The sequence below is a fragment of the Aquarana catesbeiana genome, linkage group LG03, assembly GCF_042186555.1.
Source record: "Aquarana catesbeiana isolate 2022-GZ linkage group LG03, ASM4218655v1, whole genome shotgun sequence".
NCBI classification, from domain to species: Eukaryota; Metazoa; Chordata; class Amphibia; order Anura; family Ranidae; genus Aquarana; species Aquarana catesbeiana.
The window spans coordinates 81,561,795-81,585,609 of NC_133326.1; the positions used below are offsets into that span (position 1 = coordinate 81,561,795).

Here is a 23,815-nt window from a genome sequence, read left to right on the forward strand (position 1 = left end):
ATCTGGAAATCGTGTGGACCATAGTATCCATTATCTGTGAATTGAGGCATTGAGTTAGATGAGTGTGCAAAGAACTTTTCATAAAGATATTGGGTTTTTACCTGTTTATTACATTGGTTATGTTAGGTATTGCGTCTATTTTCCATGCTTAGGTAATGGTTAGGCGTGCTGTTATAAAGACATGGGTGATTACACATCTGTTCTTCGTGGGTATGTTATCTATCCCTAGGTTGAGGAGGGCCAAAGCTGGCGTAGGGGCGAGGATGTTTCCTGTGATTTTTGCTAATAGGGAAAATATTGAGTTCCAGAAACTCCTCACAGATTTACATTCCCATAGTAGATGGAATATTGTTCCTTTGAAGCCGCAGTTTCTCCAGCAAGAATTATTAGCATCTTTAAAAATGTGTGATAGTCTCACCGGTGTTAAGTAACTCCTATGTAATAATTTGAGAGATAAGTTTCAGTGGTTAGTGCAGTGGGAATGGTTATAGCTAGATTGAGTTGCCTTGATCCAGTTTGATGAAACAAACATAGCCTTGAAGTCCCTTTCCCAATTTATCATACTTGAAGTATTAGTATGGGTATGATTGTTTTGCAGTTACTTGTAAAACCAGGAGAGACCTTTAGGCTTATGAAAGGAGGTGGTTAGGTATTCTCATATATCTGGTTGTAAGGTGAAGAAGGAGTTTGGGTTCTTAATGTGGTAATGGTGTAGTTGAATGTCTGCATATGAAGTTTTAAGGGGGCGTTTTGATATAAATTGTGTATATGTGGTTTCTTTTGAGAAGGATCCCTCAATTATTTTCAAAGAGGGGATAAGGTATTTGTACATGCCTAGGGTAATGCCTTTCCTTTGTAGGGATTTACTGCTGTCAGTTTGTCCATTAGAGCCCTCCACACAGTTACCGTTGCATCAATGGAGGGAAACTTGGGGTAGTGTAATGGTCTGTGTGTTGACGTTGCTAGTAAAAGCGATGGTAGATCTCTTTGTGTGACTATTGCTCGCTCTATTTGCACCCAAAGTTGGTCAGTTATTTGGTTGAACCATGACTTAGCTTGATCCAGCAACGCTGCGTAGTAATATTTGCGTAGGTTGGGAAACCCCGTCCCCCCCCCCCCCCCGTCGTTGTTTGAGTAGTATAGGGTAGGAGAGCCTTGCTAATTTGCCAGCCCATATAAATTTCCTAAACATTTTGTCAAGAGTAGTTAAAAAGGATTCGGGTAAGCAGATGGGGATAGTTCTGAAATAGTAGATTATTTTTGGCAATAATTTCATTTTTAAAGTGGCTATTTTCCCTAACCAGGTAAGTTTATGTGACAAGATATGTGCTAGGTCATTTTTAATTGTATTTAAAAGGGCAGGGTAGTTGTGTTCAAATACAGAGCTGGAGGGGTAAGAGAGGTTGATCCCTAGATATTTCAGACTTTTTGTGGCCCATTGAAAAGGAAATTGCGATTTTAATGTATTGAGATTTGGGGTGGGTATATGTATGGGAAGAATAGAAGATTTATTGATATTGAGTTTAAGGTATGATACACTCCCAAAATGGTTGAGTAAGCTTTGTGTCCTATCGAATGAAGTTGCCGGTGAGGTTAAGGTCAGTACCATGTCGTCCGTGAATAAGCCGATTTTGTGGTCTGTGTCAAATACTCGGATGCCTTTAATACAAGTGTCTTGTCTAATTGCCTCCGCCAGGGGCTCCATCACCAGTGAAAAAATCAGTGGGGATAGAGGGCATCCCTGACGGGTCTCATTTGTGATGTAGAATTTATCCGACATGGTGTTTGACGTGTATGCTCGCGCGGTTGGTACAGTATACAGTGGAGATATGGCTGAGCAGATAGGACCCATGAAGCCAAACTTGTTGGGTGTAGCTCTTAGGTACCCCCAGTGAACCCGATCAAATGCTTTTTTAGCATTGAGTGTCAGGAATACTTTGGGCACCTTTAAGAAGATTATAAATTCTGCGGGTGCCATCTGGGGCTTGCCTACCCTTCACAATTCCCACTTGGTCTGCTTTTATTAAGTGAGGAGTTACTTCTGCTAGGCGATTAGCTAAAATTTTTGAATATACTTTCAAGTCCGTATTGAGAAGGGATATAGAGCGAAAATTTTGAGGGGCATCTGGCTTTTTCACTGGTTTTGCAAGGGCCACTATAACTGCTTGGAGCATCTCTTCCGAGAATGAGGTAGAAATGGTAGCCTCATGGTGATTTATTGGGAGGAAGGGAGTGGATGGCTTGGGAAATTTCTCTATCTGATATAGCAGAGTTTAAGTATTGCAACTTTTTTATGTCTAGGGACGGAAGATTGATAGAGCGAAGAAAGTTATCGATCCCTATATCAGTAGGTTGAGGTGTTGAGGGATCTGACTTTAAGTTGTATAGTTGTTTGTAATACCTGCAGAATGCATTAGCTATATCTAAGGGATGATATACAGGTTTTGACGTGTTGGGGTCAGTGATATGGGAAAGTTTAGATTTTTGTTGTTTTTTGCAAATGTAAGCAGCTAAGAATTTGCCAGCTTTGTTTCCTTGGGTATAGTGGGTGCCTTTGAGTCTCTGTAGGTATAGTTGGTGATCGGAGATTAAATGTGTACGTACCTCCTGTCTGGTTTGAAATAATGCATAGTGTACCTGAGGGGTAGGGTTAGATTTGTGCTGCATCTCATAGGATTTGAGTTTAGCTAATAGACTGGTCAGTGCTTGTAGTTTCCTCCTCTTTTCTCTTGACGCTGCCTGGAGGAGCAGGCCTCTGCTGTACGCTTTGTGAGCACACCACAGAGAAAAGATAGAGGTGTCAGGTATATCATTGTGGAGGAAAAAATCCTCGATCTGATCCTGCAACCTACTCCTGTATTTGGGATTAAGTGTTATTAAGCCACAAGTGCACTGGCGCTGCAGAATTTTGTTCTTTGATTGATAGGGAGATCGGAGCATGATCAGACCAAGTGATCTAATGATCTAATGAATTTTAGCTGACACAACAAGTCAGATACAAATAAATCAATTCTTGAATATGACTTGTGGGGAGCTGAATAGTAAGTGAAGTCTTTTTCCCCAGAATTGACACAACGCCATATAGCATGTAAGTTAGATGTATGTAAAAAAAGGTTAGATTTCACTGCATGCTGAACGCTGTGGGGCAGAGCAATGTATTTGTTTGTTAGGTACACAATTAAAATCACCACAGTATAGCACTAAGCCTTTCTTCATACTGTCAACTTTCTTCTTGAGAGTATACAGGAAAGACAGTTGTCTACAATTCGGAGCATAAAGGTTGATTAGAGTATACATGACATTATTCATTTCACAAACCAATACAATAAATCTTCCCCCTGTATCCTTGATCATGTCATGAAGGCAGAAGGCAACAGTATGGCTAACAGCAATCAACACACCGCATTTTTTCTTTGGGCCAGAGGCTGTAAAAACCTGTGGGTAAAGTTGGTTTGTGCACAAAGGTTGTTTCTGCTGTGTAAAATGGGTTTCCCGAATGCATAGAACGTCACCTGCAACATGGCCCTCCTTTTAAAGGGGCTGTTGAGGCCATGTGCGTTCAAAGACACAAATTTAAGGACCATTGTTCATCAGGGAGAGAATGCCGTATAAAGGTAGCTTTAGGATTAGTGGTGGATAGTTATAGACATGAGTACCTGTAGTTGAAGATATGGTGTCCTTAAAGTTGGTATAGTAAATTGCATGTAGTGGCGACCAGAAATGAATAGATTCCAGAGAGTCGTCATCAGATTTTCCGTGAGTAATTGTAGGTGGTAAAACAAAAAAGGAAAAGACAAAAACGTCAACAGTCAAATAACAAAAGTAACATAAAAAAATGAGGAAGTAGTCCTGAATGTTTGAATAATATCGCATAAGAGCAACTGGGGGGTTAAGCTCTTAGCGTCCAGCTTCAGCCATTGCTTTTGTTGAGCTGTGCACCTTTATGGGACCCTGGCTTATAAGATGTAAGGGCAGGGTTAGGTTGCATCAATTTGTCTCCATTCAGGTAAGATGCGCCCAGAAGTATTGGTAGGAAGTGTAGCCTCCTCTTCGTTTGGGAGAAGACCCCACTTTTTTGTAAGTTGAAGACCCTCCTCCAGGGATTTGATAGCGTAAGTGCTGCCATCTTTGGTAACGAGGAGGTTGGTCGGAAAATCTCAAGAGTATGCGAGGTGGTTGTTTCGTAGTAACTTAGTGACTGGCACTAACTTCTTATGTGCCAGCATGGTGTGTTGGGAAAGGTCAGATTAATTGGAATTCCTAAATAAGGGTTAGGCAATGGAGAGTGTTGTCTTGCGAACTGCATCAGGTTATCTTTAACGTAGAAGAAATGTATGCGGGCTATGACGTCATGCAGGATTTTGTCTGGGAGGTGTTACGGCTTAGGTAGCCTATGAGCCCAATCTACAATAATCTCGCCAGCAGATGCATCTGCGAGCAAGTCCTGTATAAGCTGCTGCACGTAACGTTGGAGGTCAGAGGGGGATACAGATTCCGCCACCCCACGTAATTTAATATTATTTCTGTGAGATCTGTCCTCTAAGTCCGCCATTTTGTTTTTCAGTGCCTCGATTTCATCATCTTTGTCATTATGTGCATCCACTAGTTCATTATGAGCAGACGCAAATTCCGCCATCTTGTTCTCTACATAGCTAACTCGGTCCTCCACCTCAGCTATATCAGACTTCATTTGTGAAACACAGTCCATGAGATCCCTGTGCATGGATCCCCGCAGTTACACCAGCATCTCTTTCATGGTGGTATCGCTGAGGGGTTTCCAGTAGTTGGAAAGTTGTGGATTTGCTCATAAAATTCAGTGGTGCTATCCTGGGATGTGTAGACCCCCTTTCTGTCCCCTGCATAGGTATAGGCAGAGGAACGCTTAGGTGCTGCCTTATGTGGGCTTTGGATTGGTGTATTGCAGGAGGAGGATTGACTGCTGTGGCTGGGAGAGATGGAGGGAGGGAGGCTTGCTGCTGTCCCTCTCATCGTGTGCCGTTTTGCCTGGTGCGCTGAAAGCGGCGGCACCATCTTATGATTTCGGCGTGCTGGCAGACACAAAGAAGTCTGTCAGCTTGCGGGGACCTCCCTTGGATTTCCTCTTACCCATATCAGCGGTGAGGTTGGCGGGGTTCTCAGGTACCCATAGACTGTCTGTGTGGTCAATCCTAGTCGCTTTGTGTGGACCGGGAGAGCTGGAAGACTCAGAGCTCTCTCCTCACACGGCCATCTCCGTCGGCTGCCGGCCACGCCCCGTGATAGATTCGTTTCATAGGAAATGAACAGAAATCGTATTCCCAGGGCTATTTGTAACAAACCTATGCATGGCCTTGCTATTATAAAGCTTTGACTGTTCTGTGTCTTCAACATACATAAAAATACTCATAGAAAACCTAATATTATTGGAGTTTTTTATTTTGTTAACAAATAAGTGTTTTCTTAACAAGCCTTGCTAGTTGTTAGAAGAACAACTGTTAAAGCTGTCCATACACGTTAAAATTGCTCTCCATCAGCCTCACTGGCTGAATGGGAAAAGTCACTTGATTCCCCCATGCATGCTAAACAAATGGACAAATCTGTAGTGCCAGCTATTGTATGCAGAAAACCAGCATCCACAGCTTTCAGAATACCCAAACAGTGCCCTTATCTAATGGTGACCATATACACATCGATTTTTTTATATAAGTGATATGTGTTTTGATTAAAATGAACAAATCTGCAAGCCACTGAATAGCCATAACTTTCCTTCTGATTGCTTTTGACTCAATTTTGATTAGAGTTAATCAGCCAGGATCAGGGCCACTGTTAGAAATCATGGGGCCTCATACAGCCCACCTGACAGGGCTCTCAACCCTGCCCCTGACTTTTTCAGGCTTTCCCCATGTTTGCCAAATAAATGAAAAAAAGTCCCTGTATATGCAGTCTCTCTAGCCTTTCTGGGTGAAAAGAAGCCCCCCCCCAGCCTAAGAAAATATGAACTACCACCTGAGAGCCACAGGGAACAACATTATGTGCTAACAGTAAGTATTGCACATGTACTATGGCCCAGTGTTACCACCTTATGAGTAGCCCTGGGCAGGGTGGAATAATATTGGTTGCTTTGCATAGATCGGCAGAACTGAGATACTTTGTTCATGAATATGATCATATTTCGTTCAATCGGATTATGAAATTGCATGGTAGAAGCAGAGATGTGATCGATAACTTATGATCGTAAGTTATGATTGTATATTAGCTATCAATCAAAATCCACTTTCCCCTGTGTGGCATATCATGTAGCATGAAGCATGTATGGCCACCATAAAAGGCCAAGAATTTTATACCTTGCTTCTTTGACAAATATTGAAAAATTGACTTTTGTCAAGTCAGGTGATGCTAGCAGGGCCACCCATAGAATGAATTTTGAAGATTCATTGGGAATAGGGAAGACACTTGAGGTGGCTAGCAAATCCTGTTCAAAGTTTTCACATTCGTGGTTTTCTGAGGACGTGGTGATATAGTGATTTGCTGCCATATGGGACTGTTTTTTGCTAAACATTGAGGCTTATTGCTACATATCTAGTAGATTTGTTGGTGTTGGGTCATCTAAAAATGCTGGGAAGAACACCGCATAATTGCTATAACCATCATGGCTGTGGTGTGATATTGCATGATATCGTGTTATATCAGGTAGTAGGGATGAGCCAAACACCCCCCGGTTCGGTTGGTACCAGAACTTGCGAACAGACAAAAAATTTGTGCGTACACCGATAGTCTATGGGACACGAATGTGAAAAATCAATATGTTGCCATAAAAAATGTTTGGGGACCCGGGAACTGCCCCAGGGGACATGTATCAATGCAAAAAAAGTTTTTAAAACGGACGTTTTTTCAGGAGCAGTAAAAGAATGCTTAAAGTGAAACAATAAAAATGAAATATTCCTTTAAATGTCGTGCCGGGGGGGGTGGGGGTCCCCTTAGTCTGCTTGTAAAGTAGCACATTTTTCCCATGTTTAAAAAAATACTGCAGAAAAATTACATTTCTAAAGGAAAAAATGTAAAAATTGCATACAGCTGTAATGTATTGCCAGATCCTGGCAATATACATAAAAAATAATTTTTAAAAAAAAGTGTGGGTCCCCCCCCCCAAGTCCATACCAGGCCTATTGAGTCTGGTATGGATATTAAGGTGAAATCCACGCCATTTTTTTTATTTTTAAATGGTGTGGACCCCCCCCCAAAATCCATACCAGACCCAAAGGGCCTGGTATGAATGGGGGGAACCCTTGCCGTTTTTTTATTAATTCTCTCATAGGGCTCCTCTTAACCACTTCAATACACTATATTATATATTGTACACTGCACTATATACCCTGCAATGTATTATATATACTACACTGAGGGCACTATATACTCTGAACTTACGTTCGACTCGAACTCAAAGCTCATCCCTAATCACAAGACAAGTACAAGCCAGACTTCATTCTATACCAGTGTGAAGATAAAAAGTGCTTGTTTATCTTATGGACCATTCTTCCTAAGCATCCATAAAACAACTAGTATAATTGCCTGTAATACATAGTAAATTGCTATATAGTAAAAGTTGCAAGTGGATATAGTGGCATAATGACTTGATGACTGTGAAAATAATTGTTTCAAACACTGTGTGGGACTGATTTTTTTTATTGCCTAATTTGCCCTATTTGCCTTCCTCTTGATCAATTATGGGTATAGGATAGTGCAGGGCTTGACAAATTTGCTTTCAATCTAGGAACCAGCTAAAAAAAAAAAAAAAAACGACAAAACCCATTCTCTTAGGTAGCCAGAAGCTGGCTGAATGGCAGGCTTCTGTCAAAGGGGCAGGACTGAAAAAGGTCTGCCCATTGGTATCCTAACAGCGCTCTGTCAGAACACAATAGCTCAGAGATCCAATCTGCTCAGCACAGGACCCTCTGCAGATCGTAGGCTCTGGGGGGCCCCTGTCATACTGCAGTCCTGCTCCTCTAAGTCCCCAGTGAGCTGGTCCAACTCTGAACCTCCATAATACGATCCATGCCATTGCAGAGAGAAGGAGCTGAGAGATCTCAGGTGTGCAGGCATGGCCAGGGGATGGTACAGGTGGACACGCCCCCCTTGGCACAGAACTTCAGGCAGAAAAGGTGCCAGCACCTGCCAATCATCTCCTCACCCCTCAGCCACATTGACACTGCAGATGGAAAATGTTCCAACATCACAATCTCCTAATCCTCCCCAGACATTAGAGCTCAGGTGCTTCTCCTCTCTGCAGCAGACATGAAGCACACCTTTGTAAAGGAGGGATGATGGTTGCTGCCATGAGCTCTCCCTTTCCCTGGCTCCGATTAATCGGTGGCATGGTTGGCGGCTCCACTACCAGCGCCTGCTCTTTATCCCTGCCCTCTGCCATGCTATGCCACTAGAGTAGGGCACTTTAGTGCCACGTCTCTGAGCTGGGCTGCCGCCTCCTTAAGCCAACACTGTTCCAACAATACCTCGGGGATGGCAGCCGCAGCAGCAGGGATGACAGGCCGCCAGGGATTCCCCAGTGTGACTGAACTCTACTGGCTGCTCGCTCCTCCCGCTCTGTCAGTGGCCACTGCACTGCCCTCTTCCTGCTCTATCCCCACTGCCATGATGATGGCGAGCAATGCTCTGTTGTGTCCAGAGGGCCTATGAGGCCCGTGCCGCCTCCACCTTCCCGGCCAAAACCTGCCCCACAGCCTGCCTGTAATGACAGCTGAGGCACCTGTCACTGACAAAAGCCAAGGCACTAGGACGCAATTTTTAGTCGCCATGGTGACCTGGCGCCTGGGATTTGTCGAGCCCTGGGATATTGTATGTGAAGGTTTGCTATTTTTTTTTCCTGTTGGTTGACTATGTGTCTATGCAACTATGTAAATAGAATTTTGTTAACAATAGAGGCTTCTTGCTACACAATATGGGAGAATTGTTGGTGTATAGTCATCCAACCACGCTCATAAGAAAACTGTATATTAGATATAACCACTTTGGTTGTGGCATCACAAGACAGGCATAAGCTGGATTCTTTCTGATATTATTTGTGATCATACCCATTTGACCGATAATTCTACAAAGAAGAAACTTGTATCCAAAGTGTGCTTTAAAATATAGTGCAAATAACAACTTTAGTAGCAGCCCAATTTGAAATTGATGATAGCATTGTTTAATTTCCAGCATGCATAATAGGAAACTAGCAAAACAATCTTTAGACTGTTGCTAACTTTTGTTTTGTGGGTTTCACATCACTGCACATTATTGCGATGGTTTTGTACTAATAATAAAGGAACATCTTATAATGTACAGTTTATAATGTGATATGTGATAGTCTTCTTAATCCTTGAGTTTATCTCAAATACTACCACTGAACTGTCTCTCCATAAGTTGCAATGATTTGTGTGTCATGAACATGCAGTATGATCTATTTTTAAGTACCAGAAAACTGCTACCTAGCATTTGCAGTATAGTTTCTGATTTTAACATTGCCTTTAAATAAATACTTGCTATTTTGTATGGGGTAGGGGTTTACTGTAGTATTTATTAGACTAAATTGCCTAAACCAGAGGGATTTAGTAAATTTCAGAAAACATTAATAAGCAGCTGTCATAAGCAGATGCTAATGTTCATAAATGTCCATAAGTCAATACAAGGTGGGGTTCCCTGTCATTACCTACTACCGCAGAAAGTGAATTTTGGCATGCATTAAAATATTTTGCATCCTATGTAGCCCACACCCCAGGCCGGTCTTGCAGTTTTGTCCCAAGTTCTATTCCCTACTGGCTGCACAGCAGCCAGGCACACAGCAGCTCCACAGTCTCATAACTTAATAAGCAAGTAGTGAGTGTCGTTTTTGAACTCTAATGCTGGTAAAACTTGGTTAGGGTGTAGGATGAGCTTTGAAATACTCCAAATTAATTGCAAAGTACAACAGAGGACACTCTGGTTATAACTAAACTCTTCAGGGTGAACCTTTCTAGACGTAGGTGGACATACAGCTCGGGTAGCTCCAGTTATAGAAGTAGTCCTAAGCCCCTGAGCTGGGACCTCGATGAATCCCTTTGAGCAAGCCCCTCAGCTCTCCCTGAGCTGGGAGCTCTTTGGCCTCCTGCGGAATTAAGCTAAATGACCCAGAGGGTGACAGCCCTCCACATTCAGGATAAGGACCCTGTCTTGGGGGTTCAGCTGCCTACTGGTCATTCTTTTTTCCAGGAATTGGCTGAGGTTGTATGAATATGCAAGTCCAGGATCTGCCTCTTCCAACCCGCTACATTCTAGAACGTACTAGAAAGCAGGGGAAAGTGGTTAAACCTGCAACCAGCAGAACCCATAACAGCCAAAATAAATCAAACTCTGCTCCACTGGCTACAGAGGAGCTGAAACTAAATTTTCCTTAATTCGACTAGCAATCTAACTAATTAGGAGGGTGCTACATGAAAAAAAAACATTGTGTCATGATTCTGTATAGCAAATATGCCAGATTCGACTGGGAGAACTGGCTAATTCATACACTGAACATTTCCGAATTAAAGAATGCTGAAGACCGAGACTGAAACTGCTTAAAGCAGAGTTCCACCCAATTTTTTAATTTATTGAAAGTCAGCAGCTACAAAAAGCATAGCTGCTGACTTTTAATAAACCGACACTTACCTGTCCCACAATCTAGCGAAGTGGCCGCCCGGAGCCTCGCTCCTCTCCCCTTCTCTCTGCTAGTACTGTCATCGCCACTGTGGGTACCCGGCCGTAACAGCTTACAGCTTCACTCTGCTATTGGCCAGCCTATCTTCTGGGACCTGTGTTGTGTCTCAGAAGATCGCTGGCAGGGAGGGGCCGCCTAGGGTGAGAGGAGGAGTCGCCTAGGCGGCCGAGAACAGGAAGAAGGAAGTGGGACAGGAAGTCCCACTAAAGTCCCACTAAAGGAGTGCTTAAAGTGGAAGTTACACTTTTGGGTGGAACTCTGCTTTAAGTAGTATTCATGGAGAGTGGGGTAAGGTTGAATAACAGAAGCAGCTGTTGCCAGAGATTTGAGAATCCTGTCAACAGTGGCCCAATAAGCATCAGCTTGGGGCTCAGTGTCCCTGATCTGCACTGGTTGAATGCAAAAAAGGCATAAGGGGTGTAATATACTGATGATTTCTCCATAAAAAGTATCTGTACCTGTCCCTGTGATATCTTATAGACATCAGCTCATTTGTGAAGGTAAATAAATTAAGTAAACAAAAAAAAGTATTAAAATTACCAATTAAAAACATAATTTTTTTTTAAAGTCTATTTAAATACATCCATTTGCTTACTGCTTTTATGTGTATATGTGCAAACAGGACTCACAGATGTACTAGCACCTATAAGCCACTATCATGGAACACATATAAGGTTTGCCCATCATGCTAGAGGTACAAGAGTATTCTTAGTATCATAATTTCGCTTGTATCTTAAAGAGCAACTCCACTTTTGTTGAGGAAAGAAAAACAAAACAATCCCTTCAATCAATGTACAGTACATTGCAAGGATTTTAACAAACTTTGTAGCAGAGTCCTACCTGTTTCTGTGCCTAAGAAAATGTTCCTTGGAATTATGATTCCTAAATGGAAGTGTCTGTGTTCAATATAATCAGCTGATGCACTTTCTGAATTCTAATGAGCCGTGTCTGCATCCGTTTAGAAGCAATGTACTGTTATGCAGTATCTCACCAAAAATATAATTCCTATTGCACAGGATGCCTAAAATCTGACTTGCAGTTTATCTTAGTGCAGACTTCTTGGGAAATCAGTGAGCCAATCACACAAGCAAGAAATGACATTCCTGGAGATGTTCTGTACACTAAATGTGTAGAGGAGGCCTGCAGGGTGCGATGTTGAATTGATTTTTACAGAAAACTACAGGGCTGCAGACTTAAAAGGAAAGGTCATTTTAATAACATTAAATTAGAATATGTACAAAGAGCAATGTGTAATAATGCATAGTAACCAACAAGAAACCATCTTGCTTTTGGTTTGGCTACAGCAGGCTACTACAAGCTGGTTTCAGGCTTACTATAGGTTAGCGGACCATTTGTGAATGTTCCCTACTACTGCATAACATTAGATTTTACTTTGCTTAATTTTCCGAGACTATGAACTTGGTTTTAGTTCAAAAGCAGAGATCATTATGTAGACTTCTGTAAAATGAACACTACATCAGCAGTAACAAAAAACAAATCTAAACATTCAAATTGTATTTTTATGCTGTCTTTATGTATACCTTGCGTATGGGCTGTGCCACCTCCCCCTGCACTTACATACACCTAGCATTCTCTATTTGTTGATTGTAATTAGAATACATATACGAGGACATCTGTGACCGCATCAGCTTTTATTGCTGATGTAATTCAAGTATGTGACAATTACAGTAATTTTAAAATGGCAATAATCATCACTGATGGTATAGATTTTATGGAAGTAAAGAAATAAAAGGATCTGTCAAGGTGACTTTTGTATAACAGAAATGGCATTAGTTGTCAGTGCTTGTATTTAAGCATTTTAGTAAATAATAACAGTTTATTGATTGCTAAATAGAAATAAGCAAACGGTTTCATACTAATATGAGTCTTTTTAGACTTTCCTTCATTATATTCATCATACGTAAACAATAGATTAGAATTTTAAGCACTAACTGATCCTTACCCTTACATTTTTACTGGCTAGAGGTACATAAATTATTCCACATGAATGTAAATACACCCTTGAGCACCAGAACATGGTTCTTAAATAGATTATAATTTTGCTCATTGCTCTTGCAGAAAAATAGGGTAATTGATAAATGCAATTCTCAGAGGTCTACAGTACACACAGTACAGGGGTTCTTTTATAAAATGCCTAAAGTGTTTTTCTTGCATCAAGCAATCAGTCAAATCACCCTGTCCTGCTTTCTTTTGTGGATAAGAACAATAAAAGGAAGCACTTCAATTAAATACTATATGCACTTGTATTGGGGTTCATTTGGGCATGAGTTTAATTGTTTTTGCACTCAACTGATTTGGTATCTTTTTGCATTAATGAAATGCTCTAAAATTCAGACAATTTATTTTATTTTTTTCTAATTGACTAAGCCACCAGGACCTACATTCTAGTGATATCCACCTTTAAGTGCAGTTCAGCCTCCTGAAAAGTCCATGGTTCCTTGTGTTGACTATGAAATGTATTAGGCAAATAAAATAATTGAAATAAATGATGTGCAGTATTCTTGGGGATTCGCTAATTCTAAGATATGTCATTATGGGGTTGATTTACTAAAGGCAAATAGACTGTGCACTTTGCAATTTGCAGTTGCACTCTGCAAGAGCAGTTGCTCCAGAGCTTAGTAAATGATCAAAAGCTCTGCTAAGTTCCATCATCCAATCGGGTGCAAGCAAAAATTTCATTTTTTTTTAATTGTCCTTGAATGTGATTGGGTATGCTTTGCAAAGTGAAGCTTTACCTATTTACTAAGATCTGGAGCAGCTGCGCTTTGCAAAGTATAAAGTCTATTTGCCTTTAGTAAATCAACCCCTATTTCTCTTGAATTTAAAAAGGAAACTGCATCTTTTTACAGTACCAAGATATTGGTAAAGTTAAAATATTTTGTTTATCAGTTAGTGTGATGATAGTTAGGAATTTTTACCAATCTTTACTAAAATGGCTATTTCTAAATCTAATTCTTTTTATAGAAATAGTTGACTTGACTCTTAGTATAACCTATGTCCACCTGCATCTGTTTTGCAATGTTCTTCCTTCTAGCCGCTTTCACCCCCTACCTGCTAAAAACAGCTGACGTTGAGTAGGCGTTTTTTCTAGGGGAGGGGGTGACATCATGAAACAGCCAAGCACAGACCAGCTGTTTTCTATGGAAAGTAGTATCTCTGAAAATTCTTAACAAATACATATATTAAAAATAAGCATAATCTGTAAGAAATGGAAATTAACATCTTTTAGAAGTTATAGAGCTCCCATAAAATAGCATGTTTTTCAAATGTATTTATTTAACTGTTTAACAGCCAGTCTTCAGATTTGCTGCCATACACCTCCACCACATTGAAGGGTATAAATCTTTGTAGTTTTCAACTCTGTTTGCAATGTTCTAATGTGCACTATATAAAAGGTACATTCATTCTCATCAATGTATGAAGCTTCCAGTGAGCTGCTTGGACAATCTTGTATCTAACATCTATCCTCCTTCTTCCTGGTTCTCTTTCAGATAGCAAAGCTATGGATGAAAAGGTTTAAAATCACCTCTTTCCTAAGGGATCATGTCTTGTTATTGTTTGTTTGTGACTTGACCTGTTTGGTTCCTTCATTTTACTTGTGGAATATTGCATGTGCTCCTTCTGGTTATCCATTCTTTTGTTGCCTCCTAAGAACACCGAATGTGCATTGTTAAACAGGATTCTCCTAATGCTCACAAAGTGCTGTAACATACAAGCCTGTTGCTGAGTCAGCCCCCTATTTTACTCATGATTATATCTGGGTTAAATGGCTTGAAGGACTACTTGTTTGGACTTGTGACACGTTTTTGTATCCATGTGTCCTTTATTGTTTGTGCTGTTTGTTGCATTGATAATAGCTACATACTCCACTGATAGTTCACCAACTTTTAAAGCATATTAAAAAACGTGTAACATATAATACATGTTCTGGCCTGGAGCTGAGCCTGCTTAACATATTTTCATGTTAGGTGTTCTGCGTATGGTTAGTCTTAAGTCATTGAACAAGCACTTCATTCATAAGAAAATATTATCTTTATTTTTCTTTTCTCTACAAAAGGCTCGAATAGTTGGTGGTGGTTCACTGGATGCATCCAAACTTTATGAAATACAAACATCTGGCGGGTAAGTAATTACTTGTCCACTATTCCAAAAGGACTGTTTTTAGAGGTTATGTGAAAACTAACAATCAACGCTGAAAACAACACTTTATTTTTCTTTTCAGGTGCATAGAAAGCAACAGGTCTTTTAAAAAGAAATGATGGGGTGGATTTACTAAAGGCAAATAAGCTGTACACTTTGCAAGAGACTTTTCCCTAAACTTTGTGCATATCGTGAAAATTTACTTTGCAAAGAATAGCCAATCATATGGAAGGAAAATAAAAAAAATGCACTGTATTTTTGCCTGGATGCTGATGATGGAAGTCAGCAGAGCTTCACCTCATTTGCTAAACCAAGGATACATTTTTTGCAAAGTTAAGTCTATTTTCCTTTAGTAAATCGGCCCCAATAGCTTAGAGTTCAAATTGTTTGTTAAATATGCTGTTATGGCCATTATTGGGGTCACAGTATTTTAAGTATTTGTTTAGTTGTGAGCGCCACTTGGCTGCCTACTAAATCCACTGATAACAGATAAACAACATATTAAAAAGATGGTAAAACTACAATTAAGACAGGGCACATGGCAGATGATATAGGAATTTTCCATTTCAGAGGTGTTAACACCTTTTCATAAACCTAGGGATGGGCTCCTTGTTTTCAACTATATCTGATTTTTCCTAGTCCTTTTTATTTTTTTATTGTGTATCTTTTTATATCACTTTATTACATAATTGCTCCTATCATTTCCCTCTTCTGACAGTGGAGAGAACAGATTGTGTATGAAAGTCTTCATTGAAACATGAGGTGTGAAGAATCTATAACACGGAGGGGGTTACACCCTAGTGTAACCAGTGCCTTGAGTATGTGTCATTATTAGGGCTTGTGTCCACTGGATTTGGACTTGGGTCAATGGGCAAATGCAACTTTTTAGTAGTCAATTCCAGTGTCATTTAAAAACAGTTTAAGGGGCTTCTTCATTCAGAATTTACTAACAAGTGCAAGTTCGCAAGTGACCTCTTTCTGATCTGCATTTGACCTCCATCTAAGCAGCATCAACCTGCTTAAAGTTTATTTTGCATTTACATTTATGTGGGGGAGAGGTAGTTTTGAAGCAAACAAAGACCAACTAATACAAACCTTTAGATGTATTTTGTTTTAATATCAGAGAAGACCATTACAAAACACATTTTAAATTAGAACACGCTTGAATAATCCAATGAGAGGCACTTATGGAGATACATTTTACCAGCTAGACAACAAGAAGCTGAGTACAAACTAATTAATTTGATATATTTTATTTATTTATATTTATTAAAATGCTTAACCTACACAGTCTTACCCAAAGGCCTCAATGCGCAAAACAAAAGAACATTGACATTAAAAGACCTTAAGAGAACCAGCAAACCAGCATGACAACATACAAAATAAAAGCCAGGGAATCTGTCCATCACACCCCAATTAAAATTAGGTGACTCCAAAAGCTTGTACAAAAAGTACAGTTTTTAATTTCTTTCGGAATTTCAAAAAGGCATTCTCAAGTCTCAGTTTCAGAGGCAAGGAGTTCCAAAATTCAGCACCTTGTACTTCACTCGTTCTCCCTCCGCATGTTTTCTTTTTAAATTTTGGAATCTTCAGTATGGCCAAGTTCGCTAATCTCAAGGATCGGGTAGGTACATACTTGAAAAATTTTTCCTTCAGATACTCTGGGCCACGTTCACTGCCTATGGACAAGACATCCAGTTTTGAACAGAACCCGTTCTTTAATGGGCAGCCAATGCAGGGCTCTAAGAGATGGAGTGATGTGGTCACGACGACCAACACCTGTCAGTAACCTTGATGCGGCATCCTGAATTAACTGGAGCTTGTAGATGGTACAAGCAGGCAAACCCAGATACAGGGCATTACAGTAATCCAGTTGACTGCTGACAATGGCATTGACCATGGCGATCTTGTCAGAGTCTGCGATATAGCGAAAAGTCAACCTCAGGAGTCTCAGGTAGAAGTGACATGAACTCACCACCTGATTTACCTGAGGGGGCAGGGTCAACCTAGAGTCAAAGATGACACCCAGGTCCTTGACCTGAGTGGCCAGAATTGGAAAAGGTTTGAAAGATTCCGGCCAGGGTGGTAACAGGTTGGAATACACCTGGTTACTGAAGATGATGCATTCAGTTTTGGTGCCATTTAGCTTTAGGTAATTGGCACCCATCCAGGGTTGGATTTCCTCCAGGCAGGTCAATGTACATCTTTGGCAGCACACCATGGATCAAAAGGTACCATCTGAAAGTTTTACTATAGAATGATCACATCACAATGGACAGAGTGCAACATTTCAGAGCCTTGCAGAATCCCTTCGTCAGGCATGTGGCTCCAAAGCTTTGCACTCTGTTCATTGTGATGTTATCATTCTATAGTAAAACTTTCAGATGGTACAGTTCTGTGGTATGCTGCCAAAGATGTACATTGACCCGAGATGTCTCCATTCTCTCTGAGCCCAATCCAGGAGTGTGTAGAATGAGAATATTGACATTATCTGGTATATATATGTAGCAATAACTCTCGTCGGAGCTGCTGGTTTAAGTGGGCTTGTTACCTTCACTCTCCTTCCCTCTGTTTCACCGGCATTGGGTCTAGGGTTCCGTTGAGTTTACCTCCGGACGATACAACCACCAACACTTGAGTACGTTTTCGATGCTTTATTGAACAATTAACGAAGGAAGTAGCAGGAAAGTGGCAGAAGGGAAACTGCAGGGAAAGCTCAAATACCTTTCTGTAGGATTCTTGACAAATGTCCTTTAGAGTTGAATATTTCAATAGAATGCGTTCCCCTCGTGGGACACACTCTTTGCTCGCCTTGATAGGCCTCTCTCACTTGCCTAGCAGCCAGTACGTAGCACAAACAAAAGTCTCTGCCATAGACTTGCTTGGGATAAACCCGTACAATCCTCTGCCACAGGATGTATTGGTTTTGTGGTGAATGTCAGTCACAGTGCTTGAACTTTTAAGCCAAACCCGGCAACACTATGCTGTAAAGTTACTTTAGGATACGTCCTCCAACCGAGTCACCAGGCCCCTCTCCAGACCAGCACTCTGTGTGATCCTTCCATGACGGGTCCCCCCCTGGGATCTCCTCGGTTGTCTAGCTTCTTCACTCTAGATAGACAGCTCAGGACCATTCCTCGGCTGCTGTGGAAGGCCCCAGACAAGCTTCTGGGCCCACCCATGCGCCGCAGCAGCGCGGGCCTCCGGAACGGAGGACCACGAGGTAGCACTCCGCATACCTGTCGGCCAGGATGTCCAGCAGGTGGCTGTAAAAAAACCCTAAAACATGGCATCTGCCCCATATATACCCTCTTCCAGAATGCAACTCCGAGGACCACCTCCACCAAGTTGTCTCCGGGACAGAAGAGCATCCATACGCTTTGACATGTTGCCTTTCCAACACTAGCCAATAGTAACAACCACACCCACCGGCCCAGTATGGAAACACATGCAACGTCAGCCAAGCTGGAACAGAGGCAAATCTAACTTCCCCTAACAAACAATTTGCTAAATTTACCTATCAGATAGTAGATTGCAAATCTACCAACGCTACATATACCTGACACAAACTAGCTTTAAAATTGATGTAAACCCGATTCATGAAATTTGAGCTAGGCACATATATCTGCACTGTTTTCTTATCTGTCTTCAAAGCACTATGTCCCCTGTCTCCTGCCTCATTCTTCTGTTATCAGCCTAATAACTCCTGACAAGTTCTCCCTCACACGTGATAAAAGTAGCCAGAGTTTTGTGTTGGGGAGGATGCTATAAATAGATTAGCATAGCCCTGAACGATTCAACAAACAGAGTTGAAAGTCTCTACCTATGGGGAGAGGGGGTGTGTGCCTTTCCACCAATCAGCTGTCTTGGCTGTATGCCCAGGCTTCACTGCAGTGCTAACCAGGAAGAGAAAATCTCCTAACAGGATGTGCACTTTCTAAACAGTATATAAAGATGAAGACATCAGATATACACGTAAAACTTATGTAGGGAGATTTGTTTCATGCCTGTGTATCATCTGAGGCTGAGTATATGTGAGTGGACCTGGTGCATGGATCAGGTTGTCCTTGCAGAGAGAGCTGTTACCTTTTTCTTTTCTATATGTGAGGGTTTACATCCACTTTAAGCCCCATACACATGGGACGAATGTCAGGAGACATCGGCCGGTTTAATAAAAGCTGGCCGATATTTAGTCTGCGTGTATGCCAGCCAGTCCCACAGAAGCCAGCCATTCAGCTGGTTCTGTCAGACTTGCATGCTGTAAAACCAGCAGCTGACTGGATCCCAACCCGCTCTATCAGGGAATGGCTGAGAGCCCTGACCAGAGTGTTCTGGTGGTGGGGCCATCCCCCTGTCAGAACACAAAAGCTCAGCCAGGGAGATTGCTGCACTAAGGTTGGATCTTTGGACAGCTCTGATCAGAGCCGCTGTACTATTTTTTTCATTCAACTCAGCGGGTAGTGTGTACCAGACTTTACAGTAGCCAAAATTCCGGTAATTACCGGATTACAAATATATGACAAATACTATTTGGTGACTATAGGAAACAATGTGATCAAAATGATAGAAAAGCAAGATTTATCATCCCAATTAAAATTCACACTTTAACCAACTCTGGCTCTAAACCTAACTCCCAAAATAATTTTAGACTTCACAAAAACATGCCAATCAAGCTGTCTTGTAAAGGAAACTCCTGCTGTAGTCAAAATCATTTTTATAGATCTGTCACTAAATGTTTTCTAATGCAGCACCTGTTCCATAAAAAATATTCAGCCTTTTTTGATATGCAGGGCTGTATTTAGACATCATATTGTCCAAATGATGGTGACCTTTTGTACTAGTTGTGCCTTTTGTTCATGTTATTTTTTGTTGATTATTTTAGTAAAACCTGATGCTTTAGTGCGGTGTTAAAGGCCACATGCTGTCTGCTTTATAATACGGCTCCTTTTAACTCTACAGAGCAATAGATGGGAAAAATCTGAAATAGATTTATGTTTCTTGAACTATTGTGAGCCTTCTGACTCCTTTCTACATCTCCTGCAACCCCTGTCCTCTACGGTTCACATGATGAATCTATATACAAATAAGAGCTGCTGTATGACAGTCTAAACAAACACCAAATCCAGGTACTATGTGATGCACAAGCACAGACCTGTAAATCAACAGTGACAATGTTAATAGCCACTTACTTGCAATGTTTTTTATTCCACTGTAGTCCAATCAGGCACAGCCTACACGAGGGTGGCAACACTGCTCTGAATTCAGAAGCGGTGCAGCATAATTGCCACATTGTCACAGGAAGTTGCATTAGTGGATTCATTGGCAGAATCAATAGGTGTTTGTTGGACTTCAGCCTACATATTACTCCAAAATGGAAAAGTCATAAAAATAGGGTTGTTGCTATAGCTTCCCTTCAGCTTAATGTAAAACCTTATGCCATTAGTTTGCTGCTTAGGGCTAGGTCAGTACTCTAATACACGGGACACCAAAGAGGACTAACATTGTGTAGTGTCAACCAAGCCAAAATCCTATTTTCCATCAATCTTTCACACAGAAATTACATTTTTCGAGTAAATGCAGAAACCACATTATTTGCCCAAGCTAAAACTATTTTTAGCACAGGTAGCTGTGCTAAAAATAGAGTTTGACAGAGAAATACATACTGAATAGATATTTAAATTGTGTATTTCTCCTACATAGGAAAGTCAAACATTTTCTGGGGTAAACCAATATTCAGGAGAATATTTTTTTTTTTAATTCTGTGGAATTTAGTAATTATCCTGCAGCTTAAAAAATGGAAATACAGATTTAAAGGACAACTATAGCCTTTGCAATGCATTTTAGATATACATGTGAAAGAGGTCTGCTTATGTAAATCTCCTTATCAACGTTTGTTAATGATTCAAAAATCATGTATACATGGCATAGCATGTGTAATGTTTTGTAGTTATTGATGCACATAGGGAAAGCCATATTCTTGGAAGCTCTGCTTCCAATGCTTGGGCATCATATGTTCTAGGCAGACAACTGGGGAATAGCAGTCTATTGTTTATGGCAGGAAAACAGTTTTGTTATTACTCAAAATAATAATAGTTTAAATTGATTTCAAATAATTGGGCCACACACCAATGACGTGTAGAGAGTTCATTCAATTTTAATGAGCATGCAGATGGAACAAACACTGCTGGCCTCAGGTTGGAGGTTTTTCAATGTATGCTGTACATTCCATCTGCATACTAATTAAAATTGACTGAACTCTTTACACGTCATCGGTGTGCATCCCAATTCTTTGGATTCATGTACTGCATGGAGAGGCAGCAGGCTCCTAGGCTCTGGCACCCAGCTGCAGCACAGAAATAAGGAGCATACTTATTTGGAGTGGTGGCTCATGCACAGATGACCTAAGAATTTGATTTGATAAAGCAGAAATTTGGATGTGAAGTGAGAATTGTAATGATAGGTTTACTTTAAAAAAAATCAAATAATTCCTGGAACAATGGTAATTTATTCTTGACCCAGGGTATCATTTCTGTGAAGATAGTAGACTGGACAATAAGTCATCCTACAGCATTGCTGTATTTGTAAAGGACTAACCAATGGGCCCTCAAAAAACAGTTTTCTTTAATCAAATTGAATGTGGAATTCAAGCAGTATTACACCCATAAGCAAACATTTGGTAGGGTCCTTTCACACAGGATGGATCCATGATGATCCACCCCGTGAACATCCGTTTGCTCAGCGAGGATCGCTCCGTTGATCTCCGCTGAGCCGGCGGATGACAGGGCGGTCCCTGCACACTGTGCAGAGACCACCCTGTCAGATGTCTGCTCTCCCCTATGGAGGGATCAGATGAACACGGACCGTCTGTCCGTGTTCATCCGATCCGCTCTGCAGACAGATAGAGAAATAGGATTTCCCTCCGTCTGCAGAATCGGACCATAGCGGGACGGATAATATCGGGTGTCAGCGGATGTTCATCCGCTGACAACCACTATCCCATAGGGATGCATGTATGTCCGTATTTCATCCGAAAACAGATGGATGAAATACGGACATACTGTCCGCTCGTGTGAAGGGGCCTAAAGCGTATCGATTCTTAGATATGGCGGCTGCATTCATTTGCTTTTTTAGGCTTTTTTTCTTCTTTTTTCATCTGGTGATCCTGCCGGTAAGTCTGTTGTTTTTCAAAAGCACATGCTCTCCAGCAAAATGCATTAGTTACAGAGATGACAAAATGATTTCAATCAGTGCAGCCAAACACAGAAATGTAATTTAAATATAAAACCTTGTGTTGCCAGCTATAACACTATAAGGTGTTTCAACCTCACCTTCCACCATAAATTAGTATCAACTCAAGTAAAAGGAATAATGGGAGTAGGGTTTCAGTACCTCATCCTAAGAAATAAATTGCACAAAAAAACCCTAACTACTAAATTGGAAGGACTGAAACGATACCAATGGGGTAAAAAAGTATCAAAATATTTATTAAATAAATTATTTAATTAAATGTATTAATACATATTTTGATACTTTTTTACCCTATTGGTACCATTACAGTCCTTCCAAATTAGTAGTTAGGGTTTTTTGTGCAATATTATCAACTCAAGTGAAGCGCAGCACTATTGATAACTACTTGTGGATAATTGTTGCACTGTTTGCAGTCTGTACTTTTTGTAAAACTTAATAACATTTGATTATGAAAAAAAAAAAACATCTAATAAAATGTGCTTCTTTAAAATACAGTGTACATAAGTCCACTTATACATTGTGAATGGCTTCAAAATTTAAATAAAACAGTCCTGCACCCAACAGTGCTCTGTGTGTGATTATTCCTCCCAAATCTTCTTGTGAATAGTGCTCATCCACCACCAGGGGAAAAACCTGCTCACCTCCAACACAATTCAAATGAATTCATAAGTGTCATCCATTGTTATTACTCTCCCAGGTGGTCGACCTAGATGCATTGCACCCTTCGATTGGGCTTCCTCAGTAGAGCTTCCGCAACGCGTCTAGGAGGGAGGAACCGCGCCTGTGACGTTACATCATTGCCGCAATACAAGTGTAGTGGTGAGCTGGCTGGTGGATTTGATTTTAAAGCGCATTTGACTGTTTTTTCCCGTAGGTGTTTTAATTAGTAAGGGATTTTGTCCCATTTAACATATGGTGGATCCCTGAAAAGTTGAAGTGGAAGGATAAGGAGTTGACATCCAGAGTCTGAGGGGACCAGTTGGAGGTCAACCACCTGGGAGAGTAATAATAAGTGGATGACACAGATGAGCTTATTTGAATTGTGTTGGAGGTGAGCAGGTTTTTCACCTGGTGGTGGGTGAGTACTATTCACAAGAAGATTTGGGAGAAATAATCACACGCAGAGCATTGTTGCATGCAGGACTTAAATTTTGAAGCCATTCACAAGTGTATATGTATACTTATGTACTCTGCATTTTAACCACTTCAGCCCAGGAAGGATTTACCCACTTCCTGACCAGGCCATTTTTGCGATATGGCACTGTTTCGCTTTAACTGACAATTGCGCAATTGTGCAACGCTGTACCCAAACAAAATTGATGTCCATTTTTTCCCACAGATAGAGCTTTCTTTTGGTGGTATTTGATCACCTCTGCGGTTCTTATTTTTTCGCTGTAAACAAAAAAAGAGCAACAATTTTGAAAAAACACAATATTAACACTAGTGGGGGGGGGGGGTTGTCAAGGGGTAAAGAATGTCCTAGGGAGGTGTTTCTAACTGTGGGAGGAGTGGACTGTGGACTGATAGGGAGTAGAAAGAGATCACTGTTCCTGATCACTAGGAACAGCAGAACGGGATCTGTCTGTTTACATTGACAGATCCCCGTTCTAGCTCTCTAAATGAACAATTGCGGGTCTGCTCCGGCATTGTGTGTGCACCCCTTATAGCTCTTGAAGCGGCCATCGTACAGCTATG

General features: G+C 40.9%; 1 protein-coding gene across 1 annotated transcript in view; it reads left to right on the top strand.

The window, feature by feature from the left end:
- Positions 1–23,815, top strand: part of UNC13C (unc-13 homolog C) — an 884,756-nt gene that overhangs the window by 125,087 nt on the left and 735,854 nt on the right. The window contains exons 4-5 of the mRNA XM_073618754.1: positions 14,224–14,246; positions 14,790–14,854. Coding sequence (XP_073474855.1) covers positions 14,224–14,246; positions 14,790–14,854 — 88 coding nt within the window. The remainder of the gene's footprint in view (positions 1–14,223; positions 14,247–14,789; positions 14,855–23,815) is intronic.